We start from the raw sequence: 19,465 nt of genomic DNA, 5'->3' as shown, positions 1-19,465 counted from the left end.
GACTCCTGAGGACAGATGAAGCAGCTGGCTGTCCTTCCTTCCTGCTCCCTCCTTTCATTTCACCACCACACATACGGAGCTGAGGGTGTGGGAGTGTTTTTGTGTGACAGAAAAGAGCGATTCAACCAGCCTTTCTTTTGCACCCTCTTTTATGTGATAGTTCATGTCATGCAGCAAACAGTGCTGGCTTTATTGCAGTCATACAATGAAAAAAAAATTTGTGAATCAAGCTGAAAAGAAAGATGATGAACAGAGTGAAGAAATATGCGTAGAAAACGAATAGAAGAGTGGCTGAGGAAGATTAAGCCAGAGTACAAGCAGGAGATGGAGATCACATGAGAGAGTGTTTATCTGTTTGTGTTGTGTAAAAAAGTGTGTGCATGCGCTTATCCGCCCGCCTAATTAGCCCGAGCTGTCTAGCCTTTTTATGCATGTGTTTATGCACATGTGTGAGCGTGCATGGTTTGGTATATTTGGCTGAAGTTGTGACCTGAATCCTTATTTCATTTGGGAGAGAGAATGAGAAAGAGGGTGAGGGAAAGAGTACAAGCAGGAGATGCCTTCATTTTCAACTCACCGCTTTGGTTCGTAATAGGATTGGGCTTCTCTCTCTTTCCCCTTTTTTCTTTCTCAATCTCACTCTTTCCATCCCCTCTGCCTCATCTTTTTTTCCTCCTCTCTCTTTCTGTCATTCCCACCACCCAGTCAGATGATAATCCCACAGTTGTGGTTTGAGTTTTTTTTTAAAACTGGTTTTATTTAAAGGGCTGGATTAGGACGAGCCTGCAATGTGGGTCAACTAGAGCAGGCTTTGGAGAGGTCAAATGACTTTGTACGTGTGTGCATGTGTGTGTGTGTTTATGGTATGTGTTGTTTACACTCTCTCTGATCATTGGTGTATGCAGTCCCTCTTTGCACATGTTGTAGCATCTGTGCTCTGTGTGTGTGTGTGTGTGTGTGCGGCTTTGATGTCTCCCCCTCTCGTTCCCTCTCATACCGTGTGTGTATGCCTGTGCATACATGTGTAACAGAGCTCATTTGTGAATAATGAGGCAGAGAGAGAGAGAGCGCGCAGGAATAGAGTGTGATATAACCCTTCAGGAATGATAGAAAATAAGTTGAGAGAAGGAAAAACAGTGAAAAAGAAAGAGAGAAGGACAAGAAGAGGGAGAAAACGAGTGATTAAATTCCCAGGGAGCTAGCCTTTTAGCGTAATGGCTTTGTCACTCCAGCAGAGGAGATCTGAGTAGCTACACACACTGTATTGGCTTATCTGTGTGTGTGTGTGTGTGTGTGTGTGTGTGTGCGTGTGTGTGTGTGTACATGTATGTGATAGCGGCTGCATGTGCTCCCATGTTCTGTGACCAGTGCTTGAATTGGGACAAATAAGTTGCTATCACTCAGAGGGAGCAGCTGCACAGCATGTGGCTTTTTATCCATATGTATGAATGACGGCTGCACATTCCATGTGACATCTATTTCTGAATAATAATTCAAGCGTAAATTCATGAGGAACATATGTTCAAGTAAATATTTTTTGAATAATGAAATGTAGATTTCATTTATAGTTGGAAATTTAATGTATGATTAAAGGATGAAAGCTTTTAGCCTATGAGCAGATTGCTGCTAAGGATGTCCGTGTCAGTCTGTGAGTCTGTTGGTCCACTGCTTTGGTCCAGACTGAAATATCTTAACAGCTATTGAATTGACCCTTCGCTTAGTCCCGCCCCCGGACACAGGCTGGCCAATCAAAACGTAGCATCTGGCTGGCTCAGACCAGGGTTCGACACCAACACAGCTGTGCTCCATTGACTCTAATGCAATCGTTTCCAATTCCCTTCATCGTCAGGCTGGTTTTGTAGATTTGGAGCTAAATGTTGTGCCTGGGGCACATCGTGTATTAATGATACTCGTTACCTGGAGAGGTTGGAAAAAGATATACGTTTCTTCCCTGTTCCAAAACCAAAATCAAACCCTGAAAAGTGTAGGGTTAGCTAGCTAGCTACTGAAGATATAGCCTACTGAATGTATACACATGTTGTACAGGAACCAGTGAAGGAAGCAGGGAAACTTTTGATGATATTCAACCAGCTGTGTGTCATCGCATTTAGCGCAGATGAACATTGTTGACTTCCCCCAGAGATCCCTGCCCATCTGGCAGTGCAGGTCCGGGTGCTGGCAGCGACACAGGGGTGAAGCCAAACACCGTTCATCTGCACACACTGTGATGCCACACAGCTGGTTCAATATCAGCAAAGTTTCCCTTTATATTAATCATCTTCTGTGTCGGTCAGCAGTGATGTGGTGGTTCACTTTTACACTGTGATCTGTAGCCTATAGTTCGGCTTTAGCTTCTAACTATCTTTGTCTTTTTAACCTGTTGTTGCTGCTGAGTCAGTTTGACATCCTGGATATATCCTTCAAACACAGACTGTCTGCTTCTCTCTGGAATCACTGTTTCATTTTTCCAAAAATATGATAATGTTTCTTCAGGGAGTGTAGTTAGTTACGGTGTGGGCTCCATGCTTACTCCGACAGCTTGTCGGACCATCACAAAGGGGCAGGGCTTTGCGAAAAGTCAATGATCCACAGAGGATGAATGCTACTGACTTCAGTTCTCTCTTGACTTTTCCTCTCTGCCACCATTCGTAGGCCAGCGTTTTCACCTATCTTGTTAAACATGTCAGCATCTACCAGATGGACTGGCACAATATGTTCATGGTTCCCACCCAATGTAGGAACACAATGTATCCTTATAAATATGGTGCTCTCCTGACTTTTCCTCCAGCAATGTTTTCCTGAGCATGCTTGCATACCTTAAAGCAAGTAGCAGTAGTCTGTCTGCACCCATTTCCTAATAAAGAGGCAAAGCTACCAAAACAAAGTAATTTAATTTAATTGAAAAAGCCTTCACGGGGAACCTATTTGTTGCTGTTTGTGTGAAGAAATTATAAGTGTGTGACACATCACAATATCTTACATTATTTCTTGGTTAAATGGATGTGCTATTGGTGCTTTGATGTAATTTTAAAACGTTTAAAATGAATTTTTGAATCTTTTTGTTAATAAATACATCACAAGTAATAGTTGGTTGTCAGTTGTTATTTGATATCAGTGAATAAAAACATACATTTATGTATTTATAACAGTGATAACACATGTTGTAGAGGCTGTTATACACAGATATAAATACAGGTGTGCCTTGAGATTTTGACTTGCCCTTTGGTGTGCCTTGGGGAAGAAAAGTTTGATTAAACCACTGCCTGAAAGCATCACTGTGCAGCCTCACAGAGCTGCTTGCTTGGCTTAAGACTCCCAGTATCCTTATCTTTGAAGCTAGGTCTGCAACTAACCTTTATTTTCAGTATCAGTTAATCTGCCCATTATTTTCTTGATTAATCAATTTATTATTTTGTCAATAAACAGTGAAACATGCTCTTAGTTATTTTCCAGAGCTGAAGTCTTGAACTGCTACGTTTTGTCCGACCAACAGTCCAAACATCCAAAGATACTCAGGTTATTATCATTTATGACAATTATAAGCATTAAAGTATCACATCTAACAAGGATGTACTCTTCTTATTATCTAATCTATTGATCAACATGTTGTTGCAGCTATATTTTCTTCACATAAATACATATCAAGTAGGCTAGTAAGACAAGTTGAAATGATGTCATCTATTGGTCTTTGGAGTAATTATCATCACATAAACTGCCACTGTGGGCACGGCTGTAATATGTGGGTCATATTTCCAACAGTGAAGGCAAGTGAAATTTCATTTTGAAACCTAGCGGGTGACCGTGAAGGGTGGTTGCTCGGTGTTATCACAGATATTACCACCTGTACCTTTGGTCTGATTTGCACTGCAGCGAGCAGGTGAGGTTAGCAACAGGAGAAGTCGCAGCAGCAGAGGCTGAATTTAATGAATATCTCTCTCTCTTTTTTTTTTTCACTTTTGATGTTTTGAGTTCGATGTTCTGACTTTGTTGTTAGTCTTGAGACTGTGTAGAGTACCTGCATTCACCAGGATACAGAGGTAGGCCATAACAAGTATGACTTCTAATGTGGGCAGAAATCTCAGCGTGCACCAGCTCAGTTCAAGCACTGCATGAGATACTATAGGAAATATGGTGTTTTCCTGCACCATACTGTGAGCATGCTCCAGCAGCTCTGAGACACAAACATCAGTGAAATGTGTGATCATGAAAAGATTCATTAGTGTGTGTTTATGCGTGTATGTTTTTGCATGCCTGTGCATGCATGCATACTGTACAGCCAGCTTTGCTACTCTGGCTACTCTGTGTCTGATTGCTTGCGGACGACATGAGTTTGAAGCCGTATGCAGTCTGTCAATGCAAGCTGGTGAGCTGGCACAGTGTGAATATGACTAATAGCTCAGTGTATAATATAGCCAGAGAGAGACAGAGAAAGTGACAGAGAGAAAGAGGGGGGGATCTAGTTGGTTGTAAAACTACAACCCCAACTGTGAGACACAGATTTTGTGTGTCAGAGTCACATGGCCGAGAAAGATTCCCTATGTGTGTTGTTTGTGTGTTTGGATATTGCAGAGGTGCATTAATGTCCTTTGATACAGGCTTATATGTGTGTTTGTGTGAAGTCGTTGTTAGTACATGGTGGTAACTGTGATGGATATCCACCAATGTGTTGATGCATGTGTGTGTGTGTGTGTGTTTGAGGAGTCAAAGTGAGCTGTCTGTCTGTATTTTTCATTCTAAATGTTTCTGCTGCCTGGTCCGCTGCCTATCTTGTATTGTTACTGCACTGAAGGTTGAATCTGTGTCTTTATGTGTGTGTATGTGTCTGAGGAAATGTGTGCGTGTGCGTGCGTGTGTGTGAGTGTGTGTGCTTGTTGGTCTCATGCTGGGAGGCTCTGCTTGCTCTGCACACAACTCTTTGTATGTGTGCTCTCCTCTGCTCTGTTTGGATTGGTTTTCTGTGTGCCCTTGTTGCTTTTGTGTGTGTGTGTGTGTGTACTTGTATTTGTGCACACAATTCTGAGAGTGCTTGTGTGCACGTGTGTGTGTGCCTCGGTGTTGGTGTGCGCTTTGCTGCTCCCCTTTCCTCTCCCACTCCCTCTTTCTCTCTCTGTTTCTCTTCCTCTCCTTCCAGAATAGAGGGGCCATCAATCAGAGGCAAGGGGGATAGAGGAAGGGAGGGAGGGGAGGAGGAGGAGGAGGAGGAGGAGGAGGAGGAGAGGAGAGGAGTTGGCTTAGTGCCAGGGAAGAGGAGCTGGCTCGCTGCCCAGAGGAGAGAGGGAGAGGGCGGAGAGAGGAAAACAAGACTGAGCAAGAAAAGAAAGGAAGAGGGAGGGTGGAGGGAGATTCTGGGAGAGAAGCAGGGCAGAGAGATAGAGCAAGAAGGAGAAAGAAATGAGAGAGAATGAGAAGGAGGGCAGAGCAAAAGAGCAAGGCCAAGTGCACTGAGGGAAAACAGAGCAAGAGAACACAGAGCGAGGGAAGGAGAGATACTGTGGAAGTGGAAAAATGAGCTCGCAGAATGGAGAAAGAAGAAGGCTGATTGCATGGGAGAAAGAGGAAAGAGAAGAGGAGGAGGAGGAGGTGGGGGGCTGAATGAGAGGAAGCAGGAATGGCTGTTTTCATTGAACAGCTCTGTGCCTGCAACCCCAATCAGTGGGTGATTAGTGCGTCATTGGCTACAAATATTTACCTTAAACTGTTCACAGAGGGGAGAGCAGCCCAATTAGAAAGCAGGGGACAGAGATAAGCTCCAGGATTGTGTTTGTGCGTGTGTGATATGTACACACCCTCTGACTTGTGAAAATAAATGAGGGTATTCTGCAGCCGTGCACATGCAGCGCGCAGACACTGAAACATACAATATGGCTGTTTCCAAAATTAATGAATGAATGAATCATTTTTATTTCGGTTACACACATATTACAAAACAAAGATTATTTCACACAAATGTTCTCACAGTCAATAACCAAAATATACCATATTAACCAAAGGATAACCCAGAATATCAGATATACCAATGACAGGAAATAAATTAATTAATAATTGAATACATTATAATCCACAATTCTTTTACATTTTGATCATTTTACATTATAATCCGTAATGATTTTGCATTTTCAGGCTTTTTTAAAACTCAACAGAGAGTGACACAGTTTCAAATCAGCACTGAGTCCATTCCATAACTCACCTCCCAAAACTGAAACACATCTGTATTTTACATTAGTCCTCACTTTACAGGTTTCATTAATAAACAACCCTCTTAAATTATAATTTCCTTCTCACAATCTAGAAGAAATTTGAATGCAGACAGGAAGGTTTCTGTTGACAACTCATAAAAGTAAAAAGTATTTCCAATGTTTTTAAATACACAGTGCCTGGAAATTTAAAGGTGTAGGATGCTTTAAACAATTGATGTGAAATTATTTATTATTCTGAAATCACTTAATAGTATGCACATTACTTTTTGATTAAAAAAAATATCCCAGAATCCAATGCTTCACCTCCAATACATGTCAGTATTAAAGTTATTAGATATAAAATGATGATGATTCATATTGTAAGTTTCCAAAATCTGAGTTTACTGCTCAGCAGAGTAGAGTGAGCTGCTGAGGTTATGGCTGCAGGTAAGGATGATTTATATTATCAAGTGATCGTTTTTTCTTGATTGATTTATTCAATAAGCTTTATTGGCATGACATTTCTTATGTGTTGCCACCGCACAGTTACAATTTACAGTTATTAACAGTGTATTATTACAAATGCATAGACATACATTTTAAAGGAGGAAAAAGTGTGACCTGTGATGAGATGAATTTTATGTTGTTGTGTAGGTTGTCTCTTGCACTGACATCTTGCTGCATCTATGGCGCTGACAATATTGTCTCCAAGCAGATGTTGCATTTTACTCTGGACGGAGGGTGCATCAAAATCTTGGGAGTTTACATTTAATTTTTGTAAAGAACTTTTTTCTGATGTCTTCATATAAATGCTTCTATGTCTCTACCTGTCTCTGAGGACAGAGCTGACGCAGCCTGGCTGTAATAACCCGAATCATTTGGTTTAAAGGGGCAAAAAGTGAAATCGTTTCACCGCTAGGTTTGCTGTTGTGCACTGCCTGTAGACCAAAACAAAGTGTGTCATGAGCCACACCTCCCTCTACCTCTGCTCTCCACACCCTAGCTCCAAGTAAAAATTGTAGCTCCTTTAGCTCTCGCAGTGCTCTCCACCTTGGAAATGCAATCCGGGTTCTGTCCCTTTCTTTATCAGACAACTTCTTTGCCAAGATCGTTGTTTCTTTAGAGGTATTGTCGGATCCTGGTCGTCTTCAGGTGAACGTTTCGTTCTGCTCTCCGCCATTTCGCTTCGAAAATACGTGCTGCCACGTCACTGGCTGTAGCCTTCTATAGGGAGGGAGGGCCAAGGGCTCCGAGAGGAGGGAGGAGGCGGCAATTCACATGAACGTACATGAACGCACAGCCGGACCGGCTTGTAAACAAGGGGCTGGAGATCAACACAGAGAGAGGGTGTGTGACGTCATGCTATACTCCAGATGAAGTTACACCTCTAGTTCTTCTTCTTTTTTAATTCCTTCAATCTAGAAATTATGAATTTCTGCTTATTGCCCCTTTAAAGATGTTGTGAAAAATGCTGATCACTATTTCGCCAAACTACATGGGGCGTGGATGCGACGCAACACTGCAGCAGACGTGTCCAGTAGAATCAACTGAAGCAGCTACACTGACCACGAGGGCCTTGCTCCACTCTTCTCTTTTTTTACTATACATGCACCTCCAAGAGGTTAAAATTACATTGATCTATCTAAGAAGAAGTTCAGGTGTATACCTCATTGTGCCAGAGGCAATTTGAAGCAGCAGAGTAACCTTGATGGTGTTTTTACATTTCACCTGAAAGTAAATAAATCACATCAGTGCATGCTGTAGTTAAAATGATTCAGTTAATTAATTCTCTGCCAGTTAAGATAGCATAAGCTTCCAAACCCCCCTGTATAAACAACTCTGTTGACACTTGAAAAAAACCCACAATACACACTCAGTCTGGTACGTAACCACACACTACAAAGACAGAGTCTGTGTAGCAGGTAGAAAACCCCACTCCACCTCACCTACATAACATTTTGCTTAGGGGTGTAAATCACGATACTATTTTATATCAGTTCTTTGGATAACATACAATATTTGCCGATGTTACAAAGTCTGCACGATACAACTTTGATTAGATGTGATTTAGGGGCCTGCGATTGATATGAGACTGTTACAGAAAAAAACTGCCACTCCTTTTCTTTCTGCTTTTGACCATAAAATATAAAAACAACACATAAATATTCTGCCAGAAAGACCTCTCTGGAAGAAATCTTTTTATTTTAACCAAAACCATCATCTTAAAACTTCACTTCCGTCTTTCTTAAAGACCCGAAGGCAAACTTCTCCCAACAGCCATAAAACATGGATTAACAACAATACCTGTCAAGGGTTCATGGATAAAACAGTTGTTTTTTGCTCGTCACTCATTATCAGCTTTAGCATGTTTGCTTTGCATAAATTAACCTAGTGGCCAGCGGACTTTTTTTCCGCCACTCATAGCTTAACAAATTTCATGTAACACTACCTTTTTTCTTACCCACAGTTGGTTTAAGGCTCTGTATCTCCTGACAAAACAGCTCAATTGAATTTCAGCCTACATGCACGTTTTTTTTTTTCAGCAGAACATTGTTGAAACAGAGCAGCTAAAGTTGCTGTAGTGAGAAGTTAATGAGCGAGATGCCCGACCAGGCAGGTAACGTGTTTTATCTTGTAACAGCATTGTGTACATACACCATGTGTTCTGTCTGTTTAACTGTATTTTATCTAAAATCAAAAATATTTCCACATCGCTGATTTATTCCTGAGTAAATAACATTATCCTCATCGTCATTCTCTCGGCTGCTTGCCGCTGTTTGATGGTGACGGAGACTTTCAAAGTAAAAGCATATCCTTAAGATGATGATATAGATCGATGTTTTCACTTTTCATCGATGATACTGGATCATTGATCCTTGAATCGTTATATAGATCCAGATCGCTGAATCGTTACACCCCTAATTTTGCTTCTGTGCCCCATATATTTAGCCGTCAGCTGATGTTAAATTGCAGTCCCAAATCCCAAAATATTTTGATTAATATCACATAACATAAAGCAAAAATGCAAATACTCACAACTTAGAACTTCTAAGTTGCTTGAAAAATAATAAACTATTTATTAATGATCAAAATATTTGCCATTCATTTTGTTGATCGACTGATAAATCAACCAGCTGGATTATTCAGCTCTAAATGTTTAATATACAGGAAATACTGAATGAGTGAACACAGAAATAATTTTGGGCACAGCTAATAACTGCAGTGCATACACACACTATTAATGTCCAAATTTTTTTGTACCAATATTATGAACAACCAGTTAGAGGAAGTGTAAAGGTCAGAGCCTCGGCGCGCTTCCTGTCTCTACAAAACCATTTTGTGTAACCTTCTCTCTCTCAAGGTAAAGCTGACTGGGCACACATCCTTTTTTCCATCAACATCGTGCATCACATTCTCTCTGTGGCACGCATTTACTGTGAAGTTGCCTGTTACAGATGGGGTCCTCTGCAGTTGGAGGTTAAGTGTTTCGCTCGAGCGTTGCTCATTCTGTCTCACAATCTGCTTCCCAGGATTCAAACCAGCAACTATTCCGGTAAGGAGCCTGAGAGAGGTGCTAGGAATAGAAATAAAATAAGGGCTGGGAGAGATGGCAGAGATTTTTTGTTGAGAGCAATTAGAGTGAGTAGAGGAGTGGGGTATCACACACACACACACACACACACAAAACACACACACACACACACACACACACACACACACACACAGAGCCCCCCCCTCCATAAAGCTGGCTCGCTCAGCCGTAGTGGGACTCAGAGGCTGGCACAGCTGGCAGTGCGCGAGCACACTGGGCACCATCTCCCTCCTCCCGTGCCAATCTCAACCCACGCTCGTCACATTCAAATTCACCGAGCTTTATTGGCAAGATGAACGCGGCCACTGTTGCTTGCTCGCCATCATGACGGGAGACCAAATACAATGCTGATCTTTCACAGGGAAGTGTCCTCCCCGATGTTCCAGTTCAAGTTCACTGTAGTGTCACGGAGTGAAAAGTGTGCAAGGGAAAAAACGTGAGCTTGTTTTCTGTCAGTTCATCCCTTCCTTTGAGCCTGTGCACATTTCTGGGCCTGATTAGAATGCATTGCATGTGAACCTCCATATATCACTTTATACCTCTCACCAGCCTGCCGATATGCTACAGTTACACAACGCAGGACGCCTTGTCATTCCAGGCATTTGAAAGAAAATAGCTCGGGGGCAGATCTTACTCTAAAAGGACCCCCTCCCTCTACAACAAGCTTTGTCTTTGTCAGAACAGTCAGACGCTGGCTCATTATTTAAAGAAAATTCCACGTGCAGAACCGCTGTTACACCGTCACTCTGTGATGGCTTATTTTGTGAGCGAGTGTTATTATTTTCTTCTCCAGTGTACCCACCGCCTCATCTACCCACCTATCTCGTCTATTTCTACTTCAGTTAGTCATTTTCTACATTTCCTCGAATGCCTTTTGACAGCCTTCAGAGAACAGGCAGGAACGTGTTGCATTTGCGCTGTGGGTTAAACATGTGGGTGGAGAGGGAGCGCAGTAGCAATAGCAGTAGTGATTGCAAAGTAAGTGCAGCAGAATGAGTTTTTCCAGTCAAGAAAAATTTTGAATTACGCCTCTTACGCAAAGCGCGCTTGTCCCTGCATTGCATTCTGATCTACCGAGCCGAGTGTTGGTGTAGAAATTGCTTCCTTGTGCTCTGATGGATTTCTTCCTGATGGCAGTAGAGTGCAGGTCCAGTAAGCATTTATTACTGTGACACCAAATATGACCTTTATTTTGTGTGTTTAAACTCTCACGATAATGACCTGTTGGAGGTTTCTCAACACAATGTCAGGACAATTATTGCAGAAATAATAAATTCAAAAGCCAACACAACAACAGACTGAACCCTCAGTGCCCAATTCTTCAGCACCAACTCCAACCTGCTGCAACTTCCTGTATTCAAGCCATTTTCTTTGTTTTGTTCCCTGCGATTCAAAGACTTCTCTTGTGTTTTCCCTTGATATTTCCCAGTTTTTTTCGCATCCATTTACTCTTGTGTTTAAGAGGACACACACTGACACTCACACACACACACACACACACACACACAACCACACAGGCTGTATTCTCATTACTCCTGCACACACAAGCTGTCTCCTGTGCTTCTTGTTACTTGTCAGCATCACTGTCTACAGAGCAGAGATTTTAAAGGAAATACACTTATTACAGTCAATTGTAGTGCTTTTAAAATGTTGATAAATACATAGTAGAGAATTTTTTAGCCCGTATTTATTGTTACATGAAATGTTATTTTTCATATTCCCTGGTAATATACCCATCATACAACCTCACAGGGATCACACAGTCTTGGTTATTGCCCTCCGTGCTTTATTCCTCTTGCTATAATTTTGCTGTAAATACCACAGGGACGGCATAGATACAGTAGCTACAGTCAGGTTCCTCACCCTTTGCACTCGACAGAAACAGATGGAGCAGCTGAAATCAAAATAAGTTTCCGAATTCAACATCAGGTGAGCACACCTGTGTAACAAGTCGCTGCTCATTTGCAGGATGTTGAACTGCTCAGCTCTCGGCTTCTGACACGTTGCAGCGTCTCTTCTTCTCTGGCTGTGACTGTGCTGTCTGTTGCGTCTCGTCTTTAAGTGATTCATTTAAATGAATCAATACAGTTTGTGTGTATTAGTGAGTGCTGGTGTGAGCATGTGGTGACTTGCAAGCTCTTAGTATTACTTCTGTTTTAAAATAAATTTGATTTGTAAATAGACTTTAGTTGACTCGACCATCCAAGATACTTACTTAACACAGAAAATATGTTTACATGGTATAATGTAGGTTAGATTTTGGATTTATGTTTTTGATTGATATACGTGTGTGTGTGTGTGTGTGTGTGTGTGTGTGTTACCTTGTCACACATTTCAGGTTGTATCATTATGCAGCAACAAGGCACTGTCATCATCTAAACCTTTTCCTGGTTGTGGTTATCATCCTGTCAGCGATCTGACGACATGACAAGTCTGAGCACACCGTGTGTGTGTGTGTGTGTGTGTGTGTGTGTGTCTTAGGCTAATATGCACCACAACCTCTGGAACAGGCTGTCCTTGTCCTGCACTTCCTTCCTCTTCTTCATTTTCTCCTCTACCCCCTACCCGTTTTCCTGTCCTCCATCTTTTTGTCTGTTTCAGAGAATCATTTTTCTACTCTTTGAAATGAGAAGCATTTCTGCACTTCTTTGTCCCTCACCTACATTTTATCTCTGTTTCACTTAAAGCCTCTCTCTTTCTCTGTATCTCTCTCTGTCCCCGTGCCAGTTGGCAGCCTATGTGCCCTCAGGTGTTTATTGACCAGCCCCCTCTCTTCCTTTGTATCTACCCATCCATTCATCCCTCCATCCGTTCATCCCTCCATCCGGCCAGCCTTTGCCAGTACTCCCTGGTGGCTGTGCTTTGGCAGGGCTGTGGAACAAGACTGTGCCGTGTTGTTTCTGACACCTGGCCCGGCTCAGACTGCTTCAGCCCGGCTCACTTTCACTCTATTGTAAAGCCATCGGCTGACTGGCGTCTTGGACTCATCACACCACCCACTGCCTCCCAACCAGAGCGTGGAGTTGGGATGCTGTTGCGTTGTGAAAGTTAATCAATAACTATCGGGTTGTACATTTATGTAGCATATACAAAATATACAATGATTGTAGTTTTTGTGGTTTAACTTGCATTAATTGATATTGTTGTTACCATCAATCAAACAAATCAGTGCAGTGAGCATGGGTAGTATTAGCAGGGCTAAACCCAAATAGTAGTGCTTAACCCACTGAGAATTAACACTCAAATTTGCAGCTTCATGTAGCCATAAGTAGCTAAGTAATCCATAACTTCTTACCCAGTGTAATGGACTGCCAAAAACATGAAACAGAAGTGTAAGCTAATCCTAACATTTCTTTTTTACCTGATACTTTATGTGTCTAAAATCATTCAGAAATTCATTAATATCATTAAATTGGTCACTGGGAAATCCACCAATTAGTCATCTATCATAGAACTTGTTGGAGTACATTTATTTTGTCCCTGGATAATATTTGAGCTGTCAAGGCCATGCAAAGCAGCTGATGTTTCTTCTGTTGTAACAGAATAGAGCTAATCCTTATTTTTTTGCTCTGAATGTTTTTAATGCATCCACATAATTTAGCAGAAGCTCTATTTTCTTTGCGCTGTTTATTTCTACTTCTCTGCTATTGATTCAATAACAATTCTGTCATTGACTCTTTCAGTCAAAGTTACCGCCACCTTTGTAGAAACAGTAAACAAAAGCGGCTCCGTAGACCGAGTATGTTCAGGTCTGTCCTGTTCTGTCTGGTTCTGATTTATGGTCCAGGATCACTTCTGTCAGATTGGCTGAGCCGGGCAATCTGAGAGGATTTGTATCCTGAGGACAACCTGTTGTTTGGTAGGGAGTCATCAGGTGCAGTAGCTGAGATGTAACTGACGGGAGGACAGTTGATTTAGAGTAGATGATGCAGCATATCCAGGTGAATTAAAGGAAACATGTATAATGTATACCCTGAATGTACAAAGTTTAGCATTTGTCTCTGGAATCAAATCATTTCCTTCAAATGTTAGTGGTCAGGGACACTAAATATTCAGTTTTTTCCTTGTTAAACCATTTCTCAAGTTCAGGTGAGTCAGTTGACCATGAGAACCTCTCTCAGGTTTAGCAAGTTACTGATTAAAATTTCAGCAGATTGTGATGTTTTCTGACAGATAACAGAACCTTTCCCAATCCCCAAACCTGAAGCACAGGTTGATTCAAACAGGGCAACAGATACATTTGTTAAGTGTTATCAAAGCCAGCATGTAGAGCTCATGCAGTCATTGCTGCCTGAGATGGTCCAGATCTATCCTCCATGACTCCTCCCACCCAGCACATCATCTCTTTGACCTGATGCCCTCAGGCAGGTGCTACAGGTCATTCAAAGCCTGCACCTCCTGACTAACAAGCAGTTTCTTTCCCTGGGCTGTGAGAACACTATACAAGCAATAATCATGTGCAATATCTACACCATGCAGCATTTTTAACCACTGTCTTTTACTGATTTTATTTATTTTATGATTTGTTTTAATAGCTATTATAAAGCTGTGTTTATTTCATGTTTTAGCTGGTTGTCTTGTTTGACCTGTCTTTAAAAGCACTAATGGAGTGGCACCAGTAATCTCATTATATTTAATATATAATGACAATAAAGCTTTCTCTTCTATTCTATCAGACTCTTTTAGGACTGGGTATCATTTTGAAAAATTACAATACCAGTGCCAATACCAGTACCCTTAAAGTGATACCAATATCAATAGAGTATGTCATTTAATACTTTTTTTTACACTACAGTCATGTAGTATAGCCATACTTTTGACCATTTGGTGGCATCTCGGCACGCTGAACTGCCAACTATGTCAAATATACCGACTTCACCACACCTTACTCGGTATGGGTTGAAGCTCCTGTGGTAATGGGCCAATCACATGTCACATTTAGTCGAAGGACACCCATCTTTTGTATTGTTTTTCTAGATCTGGGTACAACAAGGATAAAATGCAGGAATCCTTTGACCGGAGATGTTTCAACACCATTGGTGCTGGGTTACTGACAATACCTTAATGGTATCGGGTGAGGATGAGCGAGTATACCATTATCTGTATCTGTATCTGTATCTGTTCAACCAACTCAATTACCAGTATTCATATCTGTACTCGGAATGGGTCGGGTTTAACCAGAAGTGGGTGTGGCTTAAACTGGAAATGGGTGGAACTGAACCAGAAGACCTTAATGGTATAGAGTAACGATGAGCAAGTACACCATTATCTGTATCTGTATCTGTGTCTGTATCTGTTCAACCAACTAAATTCTCAGTATTTGTGGCTGCACTAGGAAGTGGGTGTGGCTTAAACAGGAAATGGGTGGGACAGGACCAGAAGACCTTATTGGTATCGAGTGAGGATGAGTGAGTACACCATTATCTGTATCTGTATCTGTATCTGTTCAACTGAACCAGAAGTTGGTATTTTAAGCCTGAAATTGATCAGAAGTTGCTATATTTATTATTTATTAGAAAACTATTTACAGAACAATCTCAGGATTGAGCTTCAGATCAGTTTTGATCATCAGCAGCACAGATATTGACACATTTTGCTTGGCTGATAATCGTATTTGTACATTATCTGTACAGGATCTGTACTCGGCTCAACCCTAGTATCGAGTACCACTACCCACCATGCGTCTGCCCTGTTCCCTATTTTATTTCCAGTTATCATCTTTTAGAAAAGGTGGAAAAAAATATAAAGCAAATAAAGGGATAAAGTGAAATCAAGCAGACAAACATACAGAAAGCTTTAAAATAAATGAAATCAGCAGAATAAACAGCAAAAAGAAATATCGTAAAAAACTTTTTCTCCTCTGTCATCTCTGTTCCTGTCTCTCGCTGTCACTTTCCTCTGTATAGTCAGCACACACATACTATACATGCATATCTTTCCAAATATACTGAGGAGCTTAGGCGCAAGTTACTAGCCACCCACACACACACACACACATACACACACACACGCTCACACACACATGCATACGTTGACACATGTATGATGTGATAAGACTGTGTCTGTCCTTGGAACAGAGCTGTGTGTCTGGTGATAGCCAGTTTATGAAGTCATGATGAGAATGGCTGTAACTGACAGGCCGGTTGATCGTGTGTGTGTGTGTGTGTGTGTGTGTGTGTGTGTGTGTGTGTGTGTGTGTGTGTGAGCCTTTGCATGATGGTGTATACAGCCCTGTCAGTCATTGCATTGCCCTCCATCGCCCCTTTGCTGTCTTTCTCTCTTCTTCTCCAGTATCTTCAAGTGCCAGAAACATGCATTAGTGAGGAGAGAGGGATGCAGAGAGGAGTGAGAAAAGAAAACAGATAGAGGGAGGAAAAATAAATAAAAAGTGAGTATGGCCGTGGTAATGTGTGACAGCGGAGTAACAAAGAAAAAAGAGGAGCGAGCGACTGATGTTAGTGGAAGTAAAAGGCCGTCGGAGAGAAAGGAAGGAGGATAAATTAAAATAGAGAGAAAGGGAATAATATAGAAAAATAGAAAGATGGGAGAAAACGAGACAAAGTGGGCAAGGGAGGGGGAGCGGGGGGAGGACGGGAGGAAGAGGATGAATAGGGTAATAATGGCTCAGTGTGAGAGCTGTTGTAGAAAAAGAGAGAACGGCTGAGTGAAGAAGAGAACAAAATGAGGCTGAGGGCACTCAGACAGATAGAATTAGACACACCGCAGAGGTTCAGTGTGTGTTTGCGAGTGTGTTAGAGTGTGTGTGTGTGTGTGTGACACGGGGAGAGTGTGTGCTTATGTTTTTATGTGTCCGTGTGTGCAGGCAGCTGTATTCTGTGGATGGTTTGCCACGTGTGCACGTGTTGTCTGTGTGTGGGGGGCCAAGAAAGAGCATTTTTATGGTTTTTACGAGTTTTAGGAAATAGACAAATGTAATGGCACTCACTGGATAGCCGAATGTGACAGGTGGAGAGCTTCAGAGAGACATTCTTCGAGGTCTCCTGCTTTTTGTGAGTGTGTGTTTGTTGGCTCATTATGTTTGTGTGTGAGGGTGAGAGGGATGGAGGAAGAGCGTGTGAGGCCGGGCTAAATGAGAGTGTGATGGTGCTAAAAGACCAGATGATGACTGGAGCTCTAATGCTGCCTCCATCCTTCCACCTCTGCTGCTCACTCCCACATTTGTCTTCTCTCCGTCTCATAGAGTTGTCACCGACAGAGCTCCTCACTCATTAGAAAGATGTTTTAATGCAACAAAGGCTTAATGTGCTGTAAAGGTGTATCATACGCTGTGTTCATTGTGTACTTATTATCTTGCGGTATGATCATATATCCTTTTCTCTCTCCTTCTGTCTCTCCCTCATCCCCCTCTCTTCCCATCACAGGCGGAGATTGTCAAGCGTCTCAGTGCCATCTGCGCTCAGATCATCCCTTTCCTCTCTCAAGAGGTAAGTGTCACCACCGCCAGACACACTTACAGATAAACACAAAATATGCACACACATAATCAGGAGACAATTATTCACACCCCAGGCCTGTATATAGATCATATTTTCTTTGCATTCAGAATAATTAATGAATGAAAATAATAATGGATGAAATTACATGCTGAGCAAAATATAAATTCAGAAGTTCGCATGATATTGACAAAAAGATTGATTTTAATTTGTGTGCTCACAATGTATCACAATGTAAAGGCCCTGATTCACCAAGCTGATGGTCGGCCGCCAATGTCGTGCCACTGATGGGCACCTGTTGTTTTAGTTTTTGTGGTGTGTCCCATATCATTTGTACTAATCAGTCCTTGACCGATCGGTGTTGGAGATGGCAGACCCCATTGGTGAATGAAACTTCTCTGATTGGCAGTTCAGCTCAGTGTACAAGAGAAACAGAAGTGAGGAAAGCAAACAAATGGCTAAAGATAAGAAAGCTGAGATCGAAACAAACCTTTTATATTAGGTACAAGTATTTTTTTCAGCCATTAAGCTCTTTAGCAGAAACGGTTCATAATTATTTATGAATTTTTTGCTGTAAATAGAGAAATTGTTCTTTCAACATCGGGTTGTGTTGTCAATGTTCTAAGCGGCTATCTAGCGTGTTGACACCATCCAGTCGGTGTTCAGGTTTCCCTTTTTGAATGACGAATACAGACTACCCCATACGGACGTATAAAGACAACTGGATACAGCGTAGGAGGCAAAACCCTGTTCATTCCTATGAAAGCTGCTCAGCGGTGCATGAAGCCAAAACGTTCAAATGCTGCATATAAAATTACCCAGATGATTGGCACTGCCTCTGCATCATTGCGCCCATACAGCTAGCGCACCAGAGACTTCCTCTGGCTGATCAGGCTACTTCTGGTTTAAGTCCGATTTATACTTCTGTGTCAAATTGATGCCGTACCCTACACTGTGACCTGATGTGCACCTCTCCAGAAATGTAACTACATGTCGCAGCGACACAGACCTTCTGTCTATTTTTGTAAGCTGAAACCATTTTCCTCAGTGGAAACAAAGCTTTTATTTACTTTTATTTCATAGATAAGAAACAATAAATTGTGAAGACAATAAAGCCTCCACAAAATATCATTTTAAGTCTTGTGTGTGATTTATCCTGGCTTCATATGAGCAGAAGAAATCTCCACTCGTCGCTAGGCTAATTTATACAATGTGAAGTGCCTTATAGCCTTGTGCTAATGACGTTATATTTGTCTGGAAAACGTGTTTAGTATAAGACAGTTGTTTTGTCAGTGAACCTTGTGAGCTGTAATGGAGCCGAATTTTGCAACGTTACCTTTGTTAAATGTTGCTGTTGTCCCTGGCTTCAAATAAGTAGAGGTAAGGTCTGCTAGCCACCAGGCTAATTTATGCAATGTAAAATGCCATAGACTTGTGATAAAAGCATTAGCATGTTGTAAACGACTAGTGTTTGGAGCTGTAACTGCAGAGTGACACAGACAGACCATCGTGCAAGTATAAGTGCTCACAACAGCGTAGGCCATGTGTGTAGGCTAGGCACAGGCTCTACATGGAGCTGATGGACAAGTATAAATCCCAATTTAGCGCTCAGCTAAGCACCCAAATGTTATCGGACCAAATGGTTCAAATTCTGATAAACAAATCCCTGTGATGCTAAAAAAATGCATCCACTGATTTAAAGACGTTTCCAAGATGGGAAAAGGCCTTTTTGGGCCTAATGGCATCGTGTGATGGACTCAAGTTGGAATTCCAGTGTTTGGTCACTACAGAAATTTACATTGAAGCCCAGCGCTCTTCCTCTGGGCCTGCTGCACCCATCTGTTAGTATGGAGAGTTATTCTCTCTCACACAGGTGCAGAACATATGTGCCGTGGCTGTAGTCTTTGCGGTGCAGTCAGGGCAACATTTAAGCTGAGACACAGGTGAGGAAATAGTCTTCCTTTGTCACCATTAGTTCTTTGTTGTCGGTTTGGTGAATCTGGGCCTCAATACACTCATACAACAACAAATATTGCAAGTAAAACATAATTATTATCATCACCGACTTTGAGGCTTTAGTTTGGAATTTCATCCCAGTTATTGCAAGCTACCTCAGTAAGTCATCCTCTGTTGGAAAAGCAAATCTGACAGTTGCAATTTAATTAAATATATCTTTATTAAACACAACATCCGGCTGATCATTAAGTGAGAGGAATCAGTCAGAAACATTGTCATCATAGTAT

General features: G+C 41.7%; 1 protein-coding gene across 2 annotated transcripts in view; it reads left to right on the top strand.

The window, feature by feature from the left end:
- Nucleotides 1–19,465, top strand: part of tle2b (TLE family member 2, transcriptional corepressor b) — a 127,896-nt gene that overhangs the window by 69,689 nt on the left and 38,742 nt on the right. For both annotated transcript variants that reach the window (XM_033621928.2, XM_033621927.2), the window contains exon 5: nucleotides 17,151–17,213. In XM_033621928.2, the coding sequence (XP_033477819.1) occupies nucleotides 17,151–17,213 (63 nt within the window). The remainder of the gene's footprint in view (nucleotides 1–17,150; nucleotides 17,214–19,465) is intronic.

Source organism: Epinephelus lanceolatus, chromosome 6 (genome assembly GCF_041903045.1).
Source record: "Epinephelus lanceolatus isolate andai-2023 chromosome 6, ASM4190304v1, whole genome shotgun sequence".
Classification (NCBI taxonomy): domain Eukaryota; kingdom Metazoa; phylum Chordata; class Actinopteri; order Perciformes; family Serranidae; genus Epinephelus; species Epinephelus lanceolatus.
The sequence above is the reverse complement of the archived record's forward strand: the minus strand, read 5'-3'. Positions and strand labels throughout refer to the sequence as shown.